The sequence below is a fragment of the Bos indicus x Bos taurus genome, chromosome 14, assembly GCF_003369695.1.
Source record: "Bos indicus x Bos taurus breed Angus x Brahman F1 hybrid chromosome 14, Bos_hybrid_MaternalHap_v2.0, whole genome shotgun sequence".
Taxonomy (NCBI): domain Eukaryota; kingdom Metazoa; phylum Chordata; class Mammalia; order Artiodactyla; family Bovidae; genus Bos; species Bos indicus x Bos taurus.
The window spans coordinates 69,914,278-69,933,697 of NC_040089.1; the positions used below are offsets into that span (position 1 = coordinate 69,914,278).

Here is a 19,420-nt window from a genome sequence, read left to right on the forward strand (position 1 = left end):
TGTTTTTTTAATGCACTTTTGTCTTATTTTTGAATAGGAACTGAGGACAACATTGAAAGGCACAATAAAAGGCAAGCAGGAGGACTCCACCACCTTCTTTCCCCCCAAATCACACCCTGTCTAGAGAAGCAATTCCATTCTAGTTTTGTGGTTATTATGGTTTATTTTGAACTTCAATGAAATAAAAAGTCAATACTCTATTAAATAAATTCATAGACAAATGTCAGTTTTTCCTTTAACCCTACTTCAGTGCAATAAATATATACCAAGGAAATGCTTACATAGGGCAGGGGAGGCAAAAGAGGCTTATTTTGTTTATCAAGATAGGCATATGTATTCTAGTTAAGTTCATCTGCTTTAACTAAAGTTATCTATACTTAAGGGCTTCTCAGGTGGCACAGTAATGAAGAATCCGCCTGCCAACGCAGGAGACACGAGATATGGGTTCAATCCCTGAGTCAGGAAGATCCCTGGAGTAGGAAATGCAACCTACTCCAGGATTCTTGCCTGGAGAATCTCATGGACAGAGGAGCCTGACGGGCTGTAGTCCACAGGGTTGAGAAGAGTCGAACACAGCTGAGCATGAGTGCAACAACAGCATTAACACTTAAGAATAAGGCGCTTAGAGATACACGGGGCACATAAACAGCGACACGTGAAAGAAATGATGTCTGGGTTTCTGTGCTTTAAAATGTCCTCAATATGATGACACCAGATTGGCAAAATATTGAGTAATAGATATATTCCCAAATTACTTGTTTGAAAATTTCTGTCATAGGTTTTTTAAAAGCTATGCTTGAAAATAACATTTTTAAGAAAAAGAATCGGGGAAAAAAACTTTATATATTGAAATCAATTAAGTGTTTTGAGTAAAGTTTTTTCCTTGAAGTTAAGAATTTTAAGTATATTTTAAATTCCCTGAGTTACTCATTATATAAGGTCTTTGGTAAACAACTATTTCTTCCATGAAACTACACTGAATTCTCAGGCACTGACAGTATACTCTATGGCCCACAACAGTTCTTGCTTATGTCATTTAGAAATGACATTCAAATTGGGAAAGAAAAACAAAGCTGTTTCCACCAGCAAATTATCTGGTGCTTCTTTATTATTGCATTGCCTGATATTGCGTGAATATCACATTTTCCAACATTCCAGTGTCATTTTATTGCACGCTGAGTTCCAGCTTGCATTTGTGACACTAAGTATTTGTTATAAAATAAAAAGACATTTTTAAAACAAGAATTCTTTCTTTTTCTTGGTCCTATCAGAAAGCTTTCAGCAAGTAAATCTGGCTTCCCCAGTGGCTCAGTGGAGAAGAATCTTCCTGCCAAGCAGGAGACATGGCTCAGTCCCTGGGTCAGGAAGATCCCCTGGAGAAGGAAATGGCAATTCATTCCAGTGTTCTTTCCTGAGAAATCCATGGACAGAGGAGCCTGGTGGGCTACAGTCCATGGGGTCACGAAGAGTCGGACACAACTTAGTGACTAAACAAGTTCAGGTGTATATGGAAGGCCTCTGTACTGTTTGTTACATGGCGTGTGAACCTACATTTATCTCAGTAAAACAAAGGAGACTGGAACAAGAAAGCCAAGTTTTTCAAAACAGCAAATGCAGGCATCTCTCAGAGGGTTGGTATTCTTTCGGTTCAAGTACAAAGAATTTCAGGAGAGAATACAAAAATGACATGACAAACCAAGCACTGTAGAATGTTTCACTATTAGTATTTAATGCTTGGCTAGAAAGGAGCTGATTTCACATAATGGGTTATCCCCCAAAATAAAAGGATCCCTCATCCAACCCCACCCTTTCTTGTGGGCATACAAATAAAGCATCCCTCATTAAAAATGTCAACCACCCCCTTGCCCTCTACTTTGGTTCAAAGTGAATATGTTATTAGTTATATGTCCTACAAAAGGTGAGGCAATGGATATACACAAGACATTTATGTTAATCCATCTTTCTTTAAATTATATGAAATTTAGCTGAAGATCTAGCATGTTTCTTACCTGTGCTTATAGCTCTGATGCAAAAGAGAATATTCTTTTCTAAGAAAAATGAGAGGTCAGAACAAAAGGTAGGACTTTATGTAATAGGAGAGAAAAGGTGTAATGGGAGAGAAGTTTTGAGTGATAAGCAGGGTGGGCATCAACACTTCTCTTGTATCCTAGGCTAAGCTCTGGCATACCGGGTACCTGAAACCTTCTTTCAAGTGGAGAAAGAAAAAACCAATGTTCTTAAGCAGCAAACAGAACCACTTGTTTTAATTTCACTAGCTCTTCAAAATGCTGCTGTCACAGCCACACATTTAGACTGCTAAAAACTCATCTAGTTAAACAAAAAGCAATTAACTGGTTCATTGCTCTTTTCCTTACATGTTCCTCAAGTAATCCAAATCCTTACAGTGAGAGATGCTATCAGTATATTCTCAGAGCAATACCCACTGGAAGATACACCAAGTAGGAGGACATAAAATAAGAACAAATGCCCTCTAGCAGAAGGAGCCCTTTGAAGTCACTGACTTTGCACAGGGATGAATTCTGTTAGCTACCCTATGGCAGAAAGAGTTCATATTTTATTAACCCTAATATTCCAAATGTGTTGCACACAGAGGTACTGAATAACAGCTTGCCCAGATAAATTAATTAAAAACAGGTAAAAATCAGTATCATTTTCTGAGGGGCCTGCTTTTAAAAGTTTGCAAAATATGTTAGCATCTTAAAGTAATGAACATATGGCATTAATTTGAAGTCAGACAGACAGCTTTCATTTAAAAAGTGGAGGGACAACATCCTATGATAAACCATAATGGAAAAGAACAAGAAAAAGAAAATGTGTATAACTAATCACTTTGTCGTACAGCAGAGATAAACAACACTGTAAATCAACTATACTTCAATAAAGTATTTTTTTTTAAGTGGAGGGAATTTAAATTTATTTCTAATTTGAAAAGAGACAAACTCCAGAGCTTCCGATTTAATATCCTGTTTTAGCCTGAAGTATACTATCTCCCATTTTCCTACACATCAGTAAATAAGCCAAAATATGCTTTCAACATTTATATTACAGAGTCTCAAATGCCTTACAGTCATGTGAGGTTAGAAATTAGTGGCGTTCTCCCAAAACTATGAAATATTTGATGGCTTTTGGAATATTTTTTTAGATTATATCAGACTTTAAGTCTGGTTAACAGAACATTCCAATGTTTGAACACTTTGTTTGTGTATATAATTTCCTAGAATGAGGGACATGAAAATTCAAATAATGAAACATACTAGGAGTTATTTGGAAATATTAATTTAAATACAACACACAAGCATGATTTAAAAATCCCACTTTTGTGAAATTGTTCCCAAGAAGTATTTAACGATCAGTATGAGGTTTAATAGAGAAAGATACAATTAGATGTCTATAAAAATACAGGAATTTTAAAATTATGACATATTTTCATTCTTAGAAAGTTACACGAATGGGAAGTAACTTGTTAGTTATGGGAAGTTACAAGAGTGAGGTAAATTTGCAGATATTCCTCAGGCAAGAAGTCAGTGACATACTGGCAAGTTGAAAAAAACCAACCAAACATATGTTAGCATGTCACATTATTTACAAGCACACAGATGTGTATGTTCTCAAATTGATAACTGAGGTTACTTTTGGACTTAGAGTCATGTAAAATCTGAATCTACTTTTACTCACTACTTCTATCCTCTTAGACTTACTAAGGAGGACATTACAAACTTTAAAACTACTAGTAGAAAAAAATTACAGGAACTATTAAGCCATAAATCAGTTTCTCTTGCCTTTGGGGCTTCAGTTCCAGACTTACGCTCCCAACTCACTATGATGGAAACTATTTCTAAGAGATTCCTTCTTTTAACAGTGTCCAGAGAGCAAGGCAATGATGGAATTGGAGGCTCTCCAAGTGTATTACAGGCACAAGAAAGTGCCCCCGACACCCAGGGGCACAGAGCACCCCACTCCTGGCATTCTGATGGCACGAGAAAGGAAGACCAAGATCTTTCTTATAACCAGAGCCGCTACCAGCAAGTGCCTGTCACAGGCTCCAGAGAAGCTGACAGATTGGGACTGGAGTGGGTGCCTGACACAGTACTCAACCAAGAACAACTGCTCATGCTTCTGGGCCTTTTCAAATTTTCCAGATGGTCAGCTGATGATTATCATGGCTTTCTCCCTGTTCTTCCCCAATAAAGAAAATTTTCAATATTTTCCATTTAAAAACAAGAATGAAAGTTTTTAAAATTCCTAAAAAAGTACATTTATTGGCTGCAAGCTTCAATGCTACCAAGATCTCAATGTTCTTGCTCCCTCTGAGGAAACCGTAGATGGAGAGGGCACGGAAATACAGCGGGACAGGGAATCCCCTGGTGGCCCAGAGGCTAGGACGCCACACCCCACTGCAGGGGACTCAGGTTTGATCCCTAGTCGGGAAACTAAGATCCCGAAAGCCATGCCACAAGGCCAACGAAATTCCCCAGCCAAATAAACAAGCAACAAAAATAAAAAGCCACAGTGTGACATAACTCTAGAGATCAGACAGGTAAGTTCCAGGCCAAAACCTCCCAGGTACATTGGTGGATGTATTCAACGCATCTATTTTAAATAGCTTGAGAAGGCAAAAACAAGGCCCTTATGTACCTTAGGAAAAAATGTGAGCAATATTGCTTGTGCCAAAGTAAAATTTTTATTTTAATAAAGTGAACTGGTTAGTAACTAAACACAAGACTTAAAAAAAATTTTTTTTGAAAAGATTGAGACTGAGAGGACATTCTATATCCAAGTTAGAATCACAGGCAATCAGACCTGGGAGGGACTCAGGGACTCCAGAAACATGGCTGATCCCATCACTGTTTAAGAACCAGAAAGGTTAAGAGAACTGCTGCGGGTAGAAGAAGAGATGAGACTGACGAACTCTCTCCATTATATCCTGTTGCCTCCAAGAAATTGAGAACAACTAAAAGCAATCAGATTTAAAATATGTTGAGTCCAAGAAAGTACTGAAAAATCTCATTCTGGACTTGTTAGTAAAGACTTAGAGGGGAAAGAATACAAGCCCTACAAAATTTAAAACAGCTTTCATCTATTTTGGGCTGACATGAATTCTTAAAAATGAACTGCCCTCACCACAGATTTTCTCGTTTTGTAATTCATTCACTTGATACTGTCACTCTTTTATAATGATTACTGGGCTAACTCACGAACAGCCCTAAAACAAAAGGAAAAAGGGAAAGTTGTATACATAAGTAATCTAAAAGACTATACTGTCAATAAGACATGGATAAAAAAATAAACATTCTGGTTGTCTTGAAACAACCTTCTTGGACAGAGATATGTATGACCAGAAACTGGAGCCTGCCATGCTAACCTTCCATGTAGCGGGCAACATTCTTTTGTGGACTCAGGCGGCGGCTGTCAAAGGAGTCCTTTGTTCCTGTGAGCCTTACCTGGGGTAGTACGCCGTGTAGTTCATGAAGAGCTGGGTGCCCGCGGGGTAGTACGCTGTGGAGGGCTGCAGCGCTCGCGGGTTCAGGAGCACTGAGGGCTGGTAAATGGCAGCTTCAGTAGGAATAACTGCTGCGGGAGCTGGAAATGTGTAGGAGGGAGGGGACAGGCCTAAACAAACAGAGAGAGACCTTGAGATATATTAGTGATATCGACACATGGAAGCACTGAGGCCATGAGGTCGCCCTTCCATACACACATTTGAAAGAAAGAGACCAGTTCTGCATACCATCCCAAGCAACTGCCTTTTGATTACATAGATAATATGTAGGAGCAATCTCAAATCTCACACACTCCATCTACCTAAAGAATGGTTCTTAGCTTGAAATTTGGGGGAAAAAAAACAGTTCCAAGTGGACTTTTAAGTCTTCTCAAAATTTCATGACACATTTTTTTTTTTTTTTAACCCTGCTCCTAAGTGCAAGAAACCACAAACTCACTCTTTGAGGAAAGAAACATGGGACAGACTGACATCTCGTGTAGCTTCAAACTAAAAGCTTTCTTTTTTTTTCCCTTTTGAGAGCTATACTGCCAGTATGGAGAGAATTCGACTCTACAGCACAGCATGAGGACAGTCAGGGTAAAATACTATTCATCAGGACCGTGTGCTATGCCAAAGCATAGACTGTGACAGAGCAAAGTGACCTAAAACAAGCAGATTATCTCTGTATTGTGCACACTTCGAGGCACCCAGAAGATAGGTTTTCAAAACTAATTGACATCTTCAGACCAGTGCAAAAAAAAAGAAAAAAAGTCAGATTCCTTGAAAAAGAACCCTGAAGAAATAATATGTGTAAGTCTTCCTGAGAGGCAGCTGATGAAAAGTGGATTCAGATTAGATTAGAAAGGACTGGATTTTTTGTCTTCTGGCTATGCAAAGTCTTTGAAGACAGCAACTCACTTAAGTCAGACCACTTGCTGGTCCCCAGCTTTAATGTATGGGATGAGCACCACTCTCCAGGACATCTGCACCCAACAGCAGAGATAACCGAGCGGTGGCCTGAATGTGGGGTCCCTGACTTCACTTTGCAAACCTAGGATCACCTAATATATTTTGCAAACAGCTGAGGCCCAATGGATAACTTTTCACATGAAAATCTCTACTGTCTTTGGCTCTTCTTAGAGGTTTCTGTATGTCTATGGAGATGAGTAAGTTAGCTGAATAAGGGTACACAAATCCGAGACCTGAGAGTGTCCTGGGGGCCTAGTGGTTAGTATTCTGGGCTTTCACTGCTGTGGCCTGGGTCAGTCCCTGGCTGGGGAACTGAGATCCCACAAGCCAAGCAGTGCAGCCAAAAACAAACAAACAAAACCAAAAAACCCCAACCCCTCCAAACAAACCAAAAACCCAAGACTAACATATTGATCTCATATTCAATTTTGGGGTGCCTCCTTCATATCCATCAAAAACTGTTACATGTTAGATACCTAGTGTGTAGATAATTTTAAAATTATGAGCCCTGGCCTAAAAAGTCCAGAGAAAGGGCAAACAGACCTGAGATGCCTAAGTCATAAAGCGAGGGTCATCTAAAGTGAGTTGGCAGAAAAAAATAAGTGTAGTAGAACAGGCATCCCTGGAGAGAGAAATGGCAACCCACTCCAGTACTCTTGCCTGGAGAACTTCCACGGACACAGGAGCCTAGCAGGCTACAGTCCAACAGGTCGCAAGAGTCGGACATGACTAAGCGACTCAACCACCAGAACAAGCATAAGAGATGCAAAAATTGGTTCTAATTTTTTTAAAGTAGCAAACTCTTCCACTAAAATGACAAACAGCTGAATTTTAATTAAAATCTTTAGAAGGTAGTAAAAATATGGAAGTAAGTTTTTATGTAAAAATGCATTTAAATTTTGAAAAATTATTATTTTAGGGTTTGTGATGGGGGAAAGAGAAATGCAAGTCTTATGAAGCCTGTAATGACCATTTTTTCCACTAGGAAGAGAGAAGTAAAAATGTATCACAGTAAAAGAACTGGGGTTATAAATGATGGAGAATTTCCCTTATCTTACAATGCTTGATAGATTAGCAATAAAGGAAACTGTAAAAGTTACTGATATTATCAGTGGTTTATGGACAGGAAACACACAACAGATTGCATTAAGATATCCACTTCAGCCCAATAAGAATGTTTTAAACTTTATAGTCATTAGTGATCAATTCTTAGATATTCACCAACAGCAAGCAGCAGATAAATGGAATATTAGCATTTAGGAATTCCAAGGGCAATAAAGGATTAAGCCCTACCAAACGTTCTATGAAAAATAGTTTATCAAATAGGTTTATTGGTATGGATTCCTCTTTACTAGAAAGTGATGTCTTAACACTCCACATTTTATTGGAATCAAGCACACCATCCAGTTCACTTTCTTAGTTATCTTTGGACTATACTTTGAATGCTACATTCTTTAAACATACCCAACATACTTCCTAAGAAAAAGTCTTATTCAAAACTGAAAACTTTGTCAGGAAATTCAAGTTTTGAACATCAGATCCCCAAAGGTTCCTTAGTCGTGAACCGGAAGTTGGTCTCCATGCTAAAGGGCTTATTCCTCTCAGACAGGATTCCAGATGGCTTGCACCCAGGTGCCAGTGAGCAACAGCACGGCCTGATTTAAGCACTGATCCTGTGATCCAATGGTAACTTTGGCTAATTCATTTACGCATTTTAGTTTTTACTAAGCTGCTCATTCCAGATATCCCGGAGAGCAAGAGAGATGCTCTTCAGGTTATCTTTCCCCCAAAATACTTAATGCTCAAAAAATTAAAAATTCAAAATGGGCATCAAATCACCCTTTGCTTTAAAAAAAAAAAACAAAACCCACAATATGTTGCGGGAAAAAAACAAAAAGGATCTGTTATATTTATTTTACCTTTAAATGCGTATTAAAATATCTACATAGCCAGGTTGCCTCCCAGAGTCAGTGCTTATCTTGAGCACACTAAGCTTCAGAAATCAAGTGCTTATCACTGGAAAAGCAAGAATATAATTTGAAAGGAGGTATATGTAGCATCTCTAATTATGGGTGTCCACAACCAAGGTCTTAAATGATTACCAGATACTACCGATTCCAGATGGGAAAGCCTTATGTAACCACCTCACCTGCCTTAGAAAGAACCAGGGGCACAGAAAGTTATGAAAGCAGCTTAAGCACCTACCAGCATACAGCGTAGAATAGCGCCAAGACCCAAGAAAAACTTACATGGTAACTTACATGGCGGTGGGGATAAGCCATTTCGATTTAAAGTGCCCCCCATTAACACAAAGTTCATCTCCTCAGCTGAACACTGAAAGACTTCAACATATCTGTCCTTCATGGTTTTTTTATGACACTTCTGTGCAGCCATAAATGCTCTGTCCGCAGACTTCATCTGGATAAAGGCATCTCCTGACGGGCGGCCCTGAGCGCGTAAGGAAGAATAAAAACAAAAGGAGACTGTCTCCTTCAACAAGGAAGTGGTTGCTTACAAAACATGCACAGTGACAATCACCCATGGTACAGACATTTTAGCCACAAAATCTGGGTGACAGTAAGATCTACTGAAACCTGACTTATGTTTCATCACCTAATCAACAGAATTGCCCACAAAACCTTGAAGAAATAAGTTTTGAGAGCTCATAGCTGAAAGTGATCCTTTTTGGGTTTTTATCAACTAGAATTAGATTTATGGGTTTTTGAAAGGGTCTCCTTGTGACTGCGGTTTCAAACTATAGGATTGTACACTGGGTTTTTCCCTTTCTGAAAAATCTGATTAAATCTCACTCAACTGAGAAAAGCTAGTAACAGAACCAGTATTAGAGCCTTACCCATCCTCCTACATGAAAATGAACAAACCAGTGTTCTCTATGGGCTCTCAAGTCTGTCCCTCACTGACCTGTAACATCCCTTTTCCTCCTCCCTGAAGCCTGCCTAGATTGGGGTGTGGCCTGTAGACAGGAAGAAGGGGAGGAGCTGGGGTTGCAGAGCATGGCGAAGGGTGGCCAGAGCTGGAGCACCAGCACTGCGCGGGAGCCCTTCTCTCACCTCTTCCTTTGGATCTCCATTTTAAACCTTGGCCAACAGGTATTTACAGACATTTCCTCTGTTACTAACAGCTTGCTAAAAATCCTATTTAAAACAAAGCTGGTGGATCTCTGCGACACAGGACCAGAATGCCTTAGTCTTATTTAGCATAGACATTTTATGGCAGAGAAAGAAAGATACAACTGGCTTATAAGACTCCTTTTTTTATTTTATGGGTTTCTTTAAAGTCTCTAAGGGACTAGTTATGGCAAATGATTACCATGCAAGTTACCATCAGAGTTACCATACCAGGGAAATTAAGGACACCAGGGAAACCCAGTCCAAGATGGAAAACTAACATCTTCGAGGCAGCTAAGAGCTTGTCCATCATCAAAGAAGCACTTCTCCCAGGTGCAATCACAGTAGGTCACAAGGGTCAATGAGAGGCCAATCTGTCCACGGTTATTAATCAAAGAGTAACAACAGCCCCTAGATTACTAGAAATGGTGACTCAGAACCCAAACAATTCTCTGGTGATGCTGAATTGTGGGGAATTTGATTCAAAAGGCCTCCCATCAGAGAAACATGCTGAAAGGAGTCCTAGTTGGATAAAAAGTTACATAGCTCAAAAGTGACGTGAGAGTGAGCACGTGTTAGTGTGGCGCATTAACAAGGGACTCAGTATCTTCTGGTTCCCTATACCCAGTGGCATGCACTTTCCAGTGAGACAGGACTATGGCTATGAATGTGACCCATCTTCATAAGAAAACAGAAAGTGGGAAACTAGCAGTTTAGAAAAAGTGAGTATTTCTAATACAAACCTATATTCAGACTATAATGCACAGAAAACATATTTTCAAAAATTAATACAACTTGGCTTTTTAATAAACAGTTCCAAAACGTTCATTAGAATTACATGCTATATGGGTATTTAGAGTTCTGTATGATAACACAATATACTGGCAAATTGCCCAGCAACTAATATAATTAATTTTATTTAAAGAGCAAGAGATACCAAGCCGAGACCTATTTTTAATACTCTTAGAATATATATTGCATACTATACGAATCTGGCTAGATTTTCCACAGAGGATTCTCAACAACTATGGCGCCAATGGTAAAGACCCGCCTGCCAAAGCAGGAGACGTAAGAGACGCAGGTTTGACCCCTGGCTCGGGAAGATCCCCTGGAGGAGGGCATGGCAACTCGCTCCAGTGTTCTTGACTGGAGAATCCCATGGACATAGGAGCTTGGCGGGCTGAAGTTGGGTGGGTTGCAAAGAGTTGGACACAACTGAAATGACTTAGCACACATGCAAATACACTAATACATTTGAATGTCTTTTATGATCACATACTGTTCCAAGTGGTATAGACACAAGTTCTTTCTGAGTTTGCACTCTACTAAATGTGATTTGATAGCTACATGAAATAAGCCATTTATAAATCATCTATGGATACAAAATACTTGGGAGCACAGACATGTTCATTGCTTTTAAATGTTGTCTATGATTGCTTTCTCACTCCAGCAGAATTCAGTAGTTGCAGTAGTAAAAATGCTGATAACGTCTTTTTCTCCGACCTGATGCTATTGATGACTTGGTGGACGTATGTGATAATGAAATCAGAGCTGAATCTGAATTACTGTACCAACTCCAGCATTCTTTCTGGAGCTCATCTTAAAAGATCTCTTGCATTTATAGTTAAATTTTTCCTGCAAAACTTACTATACAAACAGATGAACAATTGTTACTTGTTTACTGAAGAGTGTCTTTAATAAGAAGCAGCAAATCAGTTTTCCAGTAAGTGATTTTCTTACCTGGTGGTTCAATACCATGTGGACCCCATGAGTTCGGATATCGGTGGAAAACTCCCCCAGGAAGTCAAGGATATCCTCAATTGTGGCTGCATAGGGAAGACCTCGAAGGCGTATACAGTCTCTAATGTTTGTAGGGGGCACAAACTGCTGAGGTAGTACTGGAATAATGGGAGGGGTTGGAAGTGGAATGAGAGGAGCCGAGGAGAATCGATTCAGCACCTGTGCTCAAAGCAAAACAGAAGTCATTTAGAGCTTTGCTACTGCAATGCTGCCTGCAGGCCAGGGCTGGCGTCCCTGGGGAATGGCTAGAAATGCATCCTCTCAGCTCCACCCCAACCTGGTCCGTATGGGTCTGCAGTTTAACAAGATCCCCAGGTGATCAACCAGCATAGTAAAGTTTGAGAAGCACTCATAGAGAAAGTCGTTCATGGTTTTCAGCTGGGAGATTGTGAGCCCACTTTTGTTAGAGGCATTCTGAGGTATATGCCACACACAACACAATGAACTTAGATTAAGGACTTTTTTTTTCCCCCTCCCTCCTCATACCAACCCTCCTGGGTCATCTCAGTGCACCAGCCCTGAGCACCCTGTATCATGCATCGAACCTGGACTGGCGATTAGTTTCACATATGATAATATACATGTTTCAATGCCATTCTCCCAAATCATCCCACCCTCATCCTCTCCCACAGACAAATGCATCACTATCTGCTTTGAGAAAGTACTCAAGTCTGCTGCTTTTCAGGACATATTGTTAAAATGTGGACTTATGGACAACCCACTAGATTTCATTTCATTAAATAGTGCTGTCAATATTATCTTCACATTCCACCTCCAAACCCAAGACTATAAAGAAAACGACCCAGTAAAGGAACCACAGGTCAAATAGTGACTCAATTGCATTAAAATATGTCACATTTATAATGATATGTAAAGCAGAATGCCTGGATAACATAAACCTGAAAAAAAAATCTATTAGTGAAAATAAAAAATCAATTTCCATATGAATTCGAGACAGTGGCAAAAGAGAGGATCCTATCTTTTAAATTCATGGAATTCAGCTCTCTTGAGAATGGATGAGAGGTCAGGTACATTTTGGAATGGAGAAAGAATTGCTCCCAGGCAAAACTCATGTTACAAGGTTGTTGTCTACTTTTGTTGTAGTTTAGCGTATGCCTAAATGCCATGTGTGGAATCCCCAAGATTTCTGAGCCATTTACCACTGTAGCCTTTATCAGCTCATGCGGTGGTGGTCTATTCGCTAAGTCATGTCTGACTCTTGGGACCCCATGGACTGTAGCCCACCAGGCTCCTCTGTCCATGGGATTCTCCAGGCAAGAATACTGGAGTGGGTTGCCATTTCCTTCTCCAGGGGATCTTCCCAACCCAGGAATTGAACCCAGGTCTCCTGCATTGCAGGCAGATTCTTTACCGACTGAGCTATGAGAGAAGCCCAACTAGTTACCAGCTCATAACTAAAAATATAAGACAATCCATGAACTCCCCCCAGACTGCCCTAACTTCCTCACTCACAGCCTGTCCAATTGCTAGGTGAATAAGAGGTGACAATAATAAAAAGTAAACACAACACAGCCAAAGAGAAAGCAAGACTTTAAGAAAATATACAAACAATCCAGACACAGTACAAACATTAGGGGGAAGACCATGAATAGAAAACAAATGTGGTTATAAACAAACTTGGGACAGGAAATGGTCTAGCACCTACAGTACCTGCCAAATAGAAGGTGAGTAAAAAGTTCCTAAGTGATTATTAGTAACAAAGAAAGCAGAAAGTCTAAGACTACTTCAGTACATATTAAAATAAATTATTAGAGATGGGAGGCAGGAAAGAGAAAACTTCCCACTACACTCAAAACCACCTATGGCAAAGTCATAGAGATAGCACACTCTACATCCAAGCCAATAAACAAACAGTAGCTGGAGAAGACAGCGGCACCCCACTCCAGTACTCTTGCCTGGAAAATCCCATGGATGGAGGAGCCTGGTGGGCTGCAGTTCATGGGGTCATTGAGGGTCAGACACGACTGAGCGACTTCACTTTCCCTTTTCACTTTCATGCATTGGAGAAGGAAATGGTAACCCACTCCAGTGTTCTTGCCTGGAGAATCCCAGGGACGGGGGAGCCTGGTGGGCTGCCATCTATGGGGTCGCACAGAGTCGGACACGACTGAAGTGACTTAGCAGCAGTAGCAGCAACAGCAGCCAAGGCTCTGGGGTAATACATTCTAGGGGATGATTTCCATGAAACAGTTCTTTTGAATTAAAGATCTAAAATAAAAATTTCACCCCCCGCCCTCTAGTTTGGGCAGGATGTTTTAAGCCTTGAACATGCTCAGCATATTTTAGAGATTCAGAATTTATGATACTCACTTTCAATAAGTACAATTGATTATACTACAAGTATGCTCATAGTTTAAGATTCAAGAGCACCAGTACAATAGAACACAGAGTAAATTTAACATTTCGCTTACATTTATTTGAGCACAAAAATCAGTCTGATATTCTAGCAGATGATGGTTCTATTTAACTTTGAAGAATTATTTTAAATCATTACAATGGGCTTTGCGAAGCTAGACAAAATCATTTTAGGAACTCACTGAAATAACGGTAGAGTCAGTGTCTGAACTGCTTGCAAAAAAGACCAAAGAAAATCACTGAAATGACTATATCCTACAATCGAATCAAGTAGAATAAGTTGAAGAGCCATGTGAAACAGTCTACATGATCTCAGGTGCAAAGCTAACTGACCCCTGAAGTGAAATGATCAGCTTGTAAGTCAAGAAGAACAGCTGAAAGGCTTGAGACCCTAGAGACGGTTTTATGCTCAGATCTTGGCATGTTTTCAGGAATTGACTGCTCCGTCCGTGTCTCAAAAAGAGTGCTCAATTCTGAAAGGGATAAACAGCAGCAGGACAAAAGGACACTTTGCACTCTCCCAGCAGCAAGAAAGTGATCAAGCCTTTTGGGAAATAAATTTGGCAAGACATTAAAACCTTATTTCCCTATATCCAGTTCTAAAGAAATCAATCAGAAACTGACCGTTTTATTAGCATGTCTACCTAGAAATTTCTAATGATAGGAAAAAAAAAAACCCTGGCACAATAGACTTCCTAAATGAATTATATGCTGCTGTTAGACATAGAATTAAAGACTGGATTTTTTTGTGTGTATATTAAGATAATAGTAGCTCTCATTTAGTTACAGAATAAGACTTTTTTCATGTGCTTTTACTTTCTGTAATTTCCAAATTTTATTTCCAAGTTTTATTTTAGCACACCAAATAATGTAGGATCCGAAATAATGAATAGAAATTATATTCAATGTCTTGTAATACCTTATAATGGAAAAAATCTGAAAAAGAATATATATATATAACTGAATTGCTTTGCTATATACCTAAAACATTGCAAATGAACCATATTTCAGTTAAAAAATAAATCAAACAAAAAGAGGATAGAAATAAGGCAAAGCCACCAACCTGCTGAACTTCAGCTGCTGTGCTCCTGAAGAGTTCGATGTATCTTTTACCCAACAAGTCTTTATGCTTCCTCAGTGCGTTCTGTGCGTATTCCTCGCAAGCAAAGAGGACAAAAGCATCCCCTGTGGGCCTACCATCCGGGTAGGTAACAAAGAGGATGCCTTCCTTCCCCCCAGTGATGGGGCAATGCTGTCCAAAGAAGGCCACCACTTCATCAGCCGTGGCCGTGAAGGGGAGCCCCCGCATGCGGACAATGACTTGGTTTTCCTTGGAGAGAAACTGGGCCACCTCATTGGATGTACCTGGGAACACAAACAGCAGGAAGCACAGGGACAAACGGTTAAAGACATCAACTTCACCAAAATTAAAATGATGAAATCTTTGGCAATGTCCTGAATTTATAATTAAGACCTGCACTACCCAAAGAATTCATAGTAACATTCCAGGAATCAGAACTAGCTTCCAATTAATTTGAAACTTTCCCCTCCACCCTTTTCAAAAACTGCCTCTTTTAATTGAGGAAAGTAGCAGTTAAATCATGGACCAACAATCATATTCTTGAAGAAGTAACTAGTCATGGTGGTTAAGGGCACAGACTCTGAAGCTAGAATGCCTGGGTACAACTGTGGCTTTATCATTTTCCAGGCTGTGACCTCAGTCAAGTTTAATCTCTGTACCTCAGTTTGCTCATCTGTAAAATGGGAGTAAAATTACCTACCTCATAAATTATGAGAATAAGTGATTACATACAAAGCATTTAGTGATTTTTGTTATTGTTTTCCTAATTACTTATTAGGAAAGGTCCAAACATACTCAAGTAGAGAGGATAATGAACACATATGGCAGCTAGTTTCAACATTTATCAATACTCTGCTGAACATGAAGCATTTTGTACAATGCTGCCTTGTAGCAAATACTCAAATAAACACTCAGTCAACTTTGCCACCTGCGATGTACAATGTTACCTACTATGGAACCTCAGGACCATAGCTTTATCGTCAGGACTTCCAAATATACTTTATCCCCAATGAATATCAAACACTGGAAACCCTATTAAACTTGAAGTTTTTAATTTGGAAGCCTTGGTTTATTTCAAGAAATAAGTGCAAGATATATATCAGCAAATTGTATTAACAGAATGTTGTTACTACAAGTTTTACAGTTGTAAAGATTTTTATCAGGGATAAATAATAAAATTATAATGAAAGGGTATAAAAGTTCTCTGTATTTAAGTGAAAGCCACCTTAGCATATTTTGGCAAATGTGTCAAAAACCCTTAAGATGTCCATATTCTTTGATCTAGTTATCCCATTTTTAGGAATTTATCCTAATGAGTGGCACATACAGAGATACAAACATATTCACTGCAACATACTTATAGAGTGAAAAGTTGGGCAATGGGAGCTTGTTTCCAATACGATTGTTTTCATAAAAAATTATGGTAAATATAATTCCATGTGCGTGCTAAGTCGTGTCCAACTCTTTGTGACCCCATGGACTGTAGCCCACCAGGCTCCTCTGTCCATGAGATTTTCTGGGCAAGAATACTGCAGTCGGTTGCCATTTCCTTCTCCAGGGGATCTTCCTGACCCAGGGATCAACCCCTTATCTTGTGCCTCTCCTTATTGGCAGGTGGATTCTTTACCACTAGCGCCACCTGGGAAGCCCGGCAATGAGCACTGAGGAACACTGAGATATTTAAGAAAATATTCATAATATACTAAAAGGAGAAAGGAGATTAAAGCAATATGAGCAAAGAAAAACATCTGTTGGACAAACCACAGTTGACACTTTTTATGTAACTATTATTTTTAGGTTTTACAGTTACAAATCACTCCAGAATTAGATAAAGACTTCCTATTCCTACTTCTTTTTGACCATGTTACTTCAAACATCAGATATTCTAAAATACTAGAAGCCAGAAAGCTACCATGTTCCTCGCCACTGATGAGTTATGAAGTTGAGAAAAAAATTAGAAGCAGATATGCAACAATTCCAGGTATTCGGGTACAGCCGTTATGGCTGTTTGAAAGTTTTCAGACTATTTAATTTCTTTCATGAACTACTCTTTCCCTTTGTACATGACTTTACATGTACCCTTTGGCCTTTGTATAAGTATGTTTAATTGCGATTTAACTACATTTGGTTGACTTAAGCCTTAGGACAAGTGTTACACAGTACACTACCTGATACTATTGGATATTTCTTCCTTCTATCAAAAGAATAAAAGTCAACTCCCATGTTTCATTGGGAGTAAAAAAACATTCACGATTATATTTATCTGCCTTTGGTATATAAGCAAAATTTTAGATCCTTCTCAACACAGCCACATTGTATGAAAAGGTACTCACCACCAGCAATTTTAAGAAAATCTTCACCTGTTGCTTTGTAAACCTAAGGAAAGATAAAAGGAAATGAAATGCAGTTTCTGAGCCTTCTGATGTGCACACTCGTTCAAGACGCCAGGCTTGTCAGGCATCACCTGTCAGGCTGAGCACGTACCTCGATGTACCGGCTCCCCATGTGGTGCTTGTGTCTCTGCAGAGCTAGGTCTCTGTGCTCCTCGCTCACAAACCTAACCAGGGCTTCTCCGTTCCTCCGACCCTGGGCATTCAGACACAGTGCTGCACCGCCCCTTTGAAAAATAACCGAACAGAAAACAATGGGGGAAAAAAAATAACAGTGAGGAGGAAAATGACACAACATCTATTTATCCCCTTGGGACTGTTAAGTCAAATAGAGATTAAGGAAAACCAACTTGGCAATATTGAGTCCTTTGAAGAATCTTGCAATATCTTGATCCGAAGACTGCCATGGTAAACCTCGTGCCCTGACTACTGTGTTGTCATCAATAAGTTCCATCTTGCTGCTGTGGATCAAGCAGAACTTCAGCTCACATGATTAACACTAGGCAGTCTGACCTACTACCCCTCCTAAGACAACTGGCCTATCTGCACTTGAGCTATTCTTCATTTGGAGTTCAGACAGACTTGTCATCTGCTCACTGTACTTCATAACTTCAAAAATTCTCTGGGTATATAGTTCAAAGTATTCTTTAGGTGGGTAACTTCACAAAGGCAACTGCCTATGCAAGTTCAGCACGGCCTGCTCACCCAGCAAACCACCTATCAGCTAAGTTGCTGCTTCCTTGTTCTCACAAGAACCCGAGATCAATTCAGAGGAAGAACAATCCTCCCAACACCCTGATGGCCTGTAACTTCCTAGAGCTGAGAAGCATAGGTTTAAATCCATTCTCTCATCTGGCCAGTACACCAGTGGGGTTTAGATCCAGCTTGACCACAAAAACTTAAGATTCCCATAAAGCTGGTAATTAACCCACATCAGTAATGCGTGCACGTGGTCAGAAGCCTGCCATTAAAATATCTCCCCTATCAAACAGGGAGGCATCAGAGTGTTTATGAAAATGCTTGGGAGTTCCCATACCTTAATGAGTCATTTGTAAATCACCTGTTCTATATTTTGACATCTTTTGATGTTCTATTCCTCCCATATTTTTATTTTCAGTACTTTGAGGACATTTTCTTAATGAGTCACTTTTCCCACAACTAAATAGGCCTCAGTGTCTCTCTAATGGGCAAAGATGTCAGAAGTTTCTGCTCACTTCAGGCACCAAGTAATCTCATGCAAGCCAGTGCAGTGATGTACAAATAGGTCTACCTGTGATCACAAACAAAGATGCCACCATTTCATACTTCTCCCCAATTATTTCCTGTGCTTTAAAGTAGGAGCTGATAGAACATACTTAAAATTATCTCAGTAAAAACCTTGTGAACTCTTTTAAGCCCTGTGATTTTTCCCCCTTGGAAATTTTCCAGTGAGGATGGACAGTTCAGAGAGGCTAAAATCAAAATCACAGATAGGAACACAAGAGGTCCCTAAGGTCATAGTGACTAAGGATACAAATATTTCATTAAATGTTAATCCCAACATCCAAGCACACTTTAAATCACAATCTCCTTTAATGAATGACGTAATAGTAGAAAATGGATAGCCAAAAGGGTCAGTAAAGTCACTAAAATATAAGGGGAGTTAAAACCACAATATGAATACAAACACATTGAAAGACTCCAATGGAGTAGTATGCAAGTACTTACCAAGTGCCACTTTCAAATTTGTAATTTACTCTCTCTGGATCTGAAAACCTGTGATCTAAAATGAGAACATACAAGTCATCCGTTAAGCTGGAGAGAAAGCTATGAGTGCGTGGGTGGGGCAGAACATGTCTCAGAAGCACAGGTGACAGAAAGTGGATGGGATCAGATTCTAGGTCCCCATTGTTTTAACACCAATACTTACTATAAGGGTCTGAAATCATTGCTAAGATTATATTTCCCATATCTTCAACTTGAGATGCTCCATACCGGGAGGCTGAACTATTCTTCTCAAAATTTAAACCTGGGAAATTCAGTTAAGGAAATCTTTTGGGGAGGTAAAATGAGCTTGCTTTTAACCCCAAATTAAACTGTCATGGAGCCAAGACGTAAAATGCATCTGGATTGAAAATTCTTTGAAATCTCAGAATAGTTGCTTCCCATCAGTCTGGACTTCACCCACAGTTCC

At 39.5% G+C, this 19,420-nt stretch overlaps 1 protein-coding gene across 7 annotated transcripts in view; it reads right to left on the minus strand.

Moving 5' to 3' along the window:
* Window positions 1–19,420, minus strand: part of ESRP1 (epithelial splicing regulatory protein 1) — a 58,682-nt gene that overhangs the window by 20,165 nt on the left and 19,097 nt on the right. For 4 of the 7 annotated variants that reach the window (XM_027561514.1, XM_027561520.1, XM_027561519.1 and 1 more), the window contains exons 5-13: window positions 19,157–19,255; window positions 18,955–19,009; window positions 17,598–17,708; window positions 17,342–17,474; window positions 17,191–17,233; window positions 14,840–15,141; window positions 11,341–11,559; window positions 8,722–8,920; window positions 5,463–5,631 (exon numbers count right to left, since the gene is read on the minus strand). In XM_027561514.1, coding sequence (XP_027417315.1) covers window positions 5,463–5,631; window positions 8,722–8,920; window positions 11,341–11,559; window positions 14,840–15,141; window positions 17,191–17,233; window positions 17,342–17,474; window positions 17,598–17,708; window positions 18,955–19,009; window positions 19,157–19,255 — 1,330 coding nt within the window. The remainder of the gene's footprint in view (window positions 1–5,462; window positions 5,632–8,721; window positions 8,921–11,340; window positions 11,560–14,839; window positions 15,142–17,190; window positions 17,234–17,341; window positions 17,475–17,597; window positions 17,709–18,954; window positions 19,010–19,156; window positions 19,256–19,420) is intronic. The other 3 variants (XM_027561521.1, XM_027561515.1, XM_027561517.1) reach the window with 2 other exon arrangements.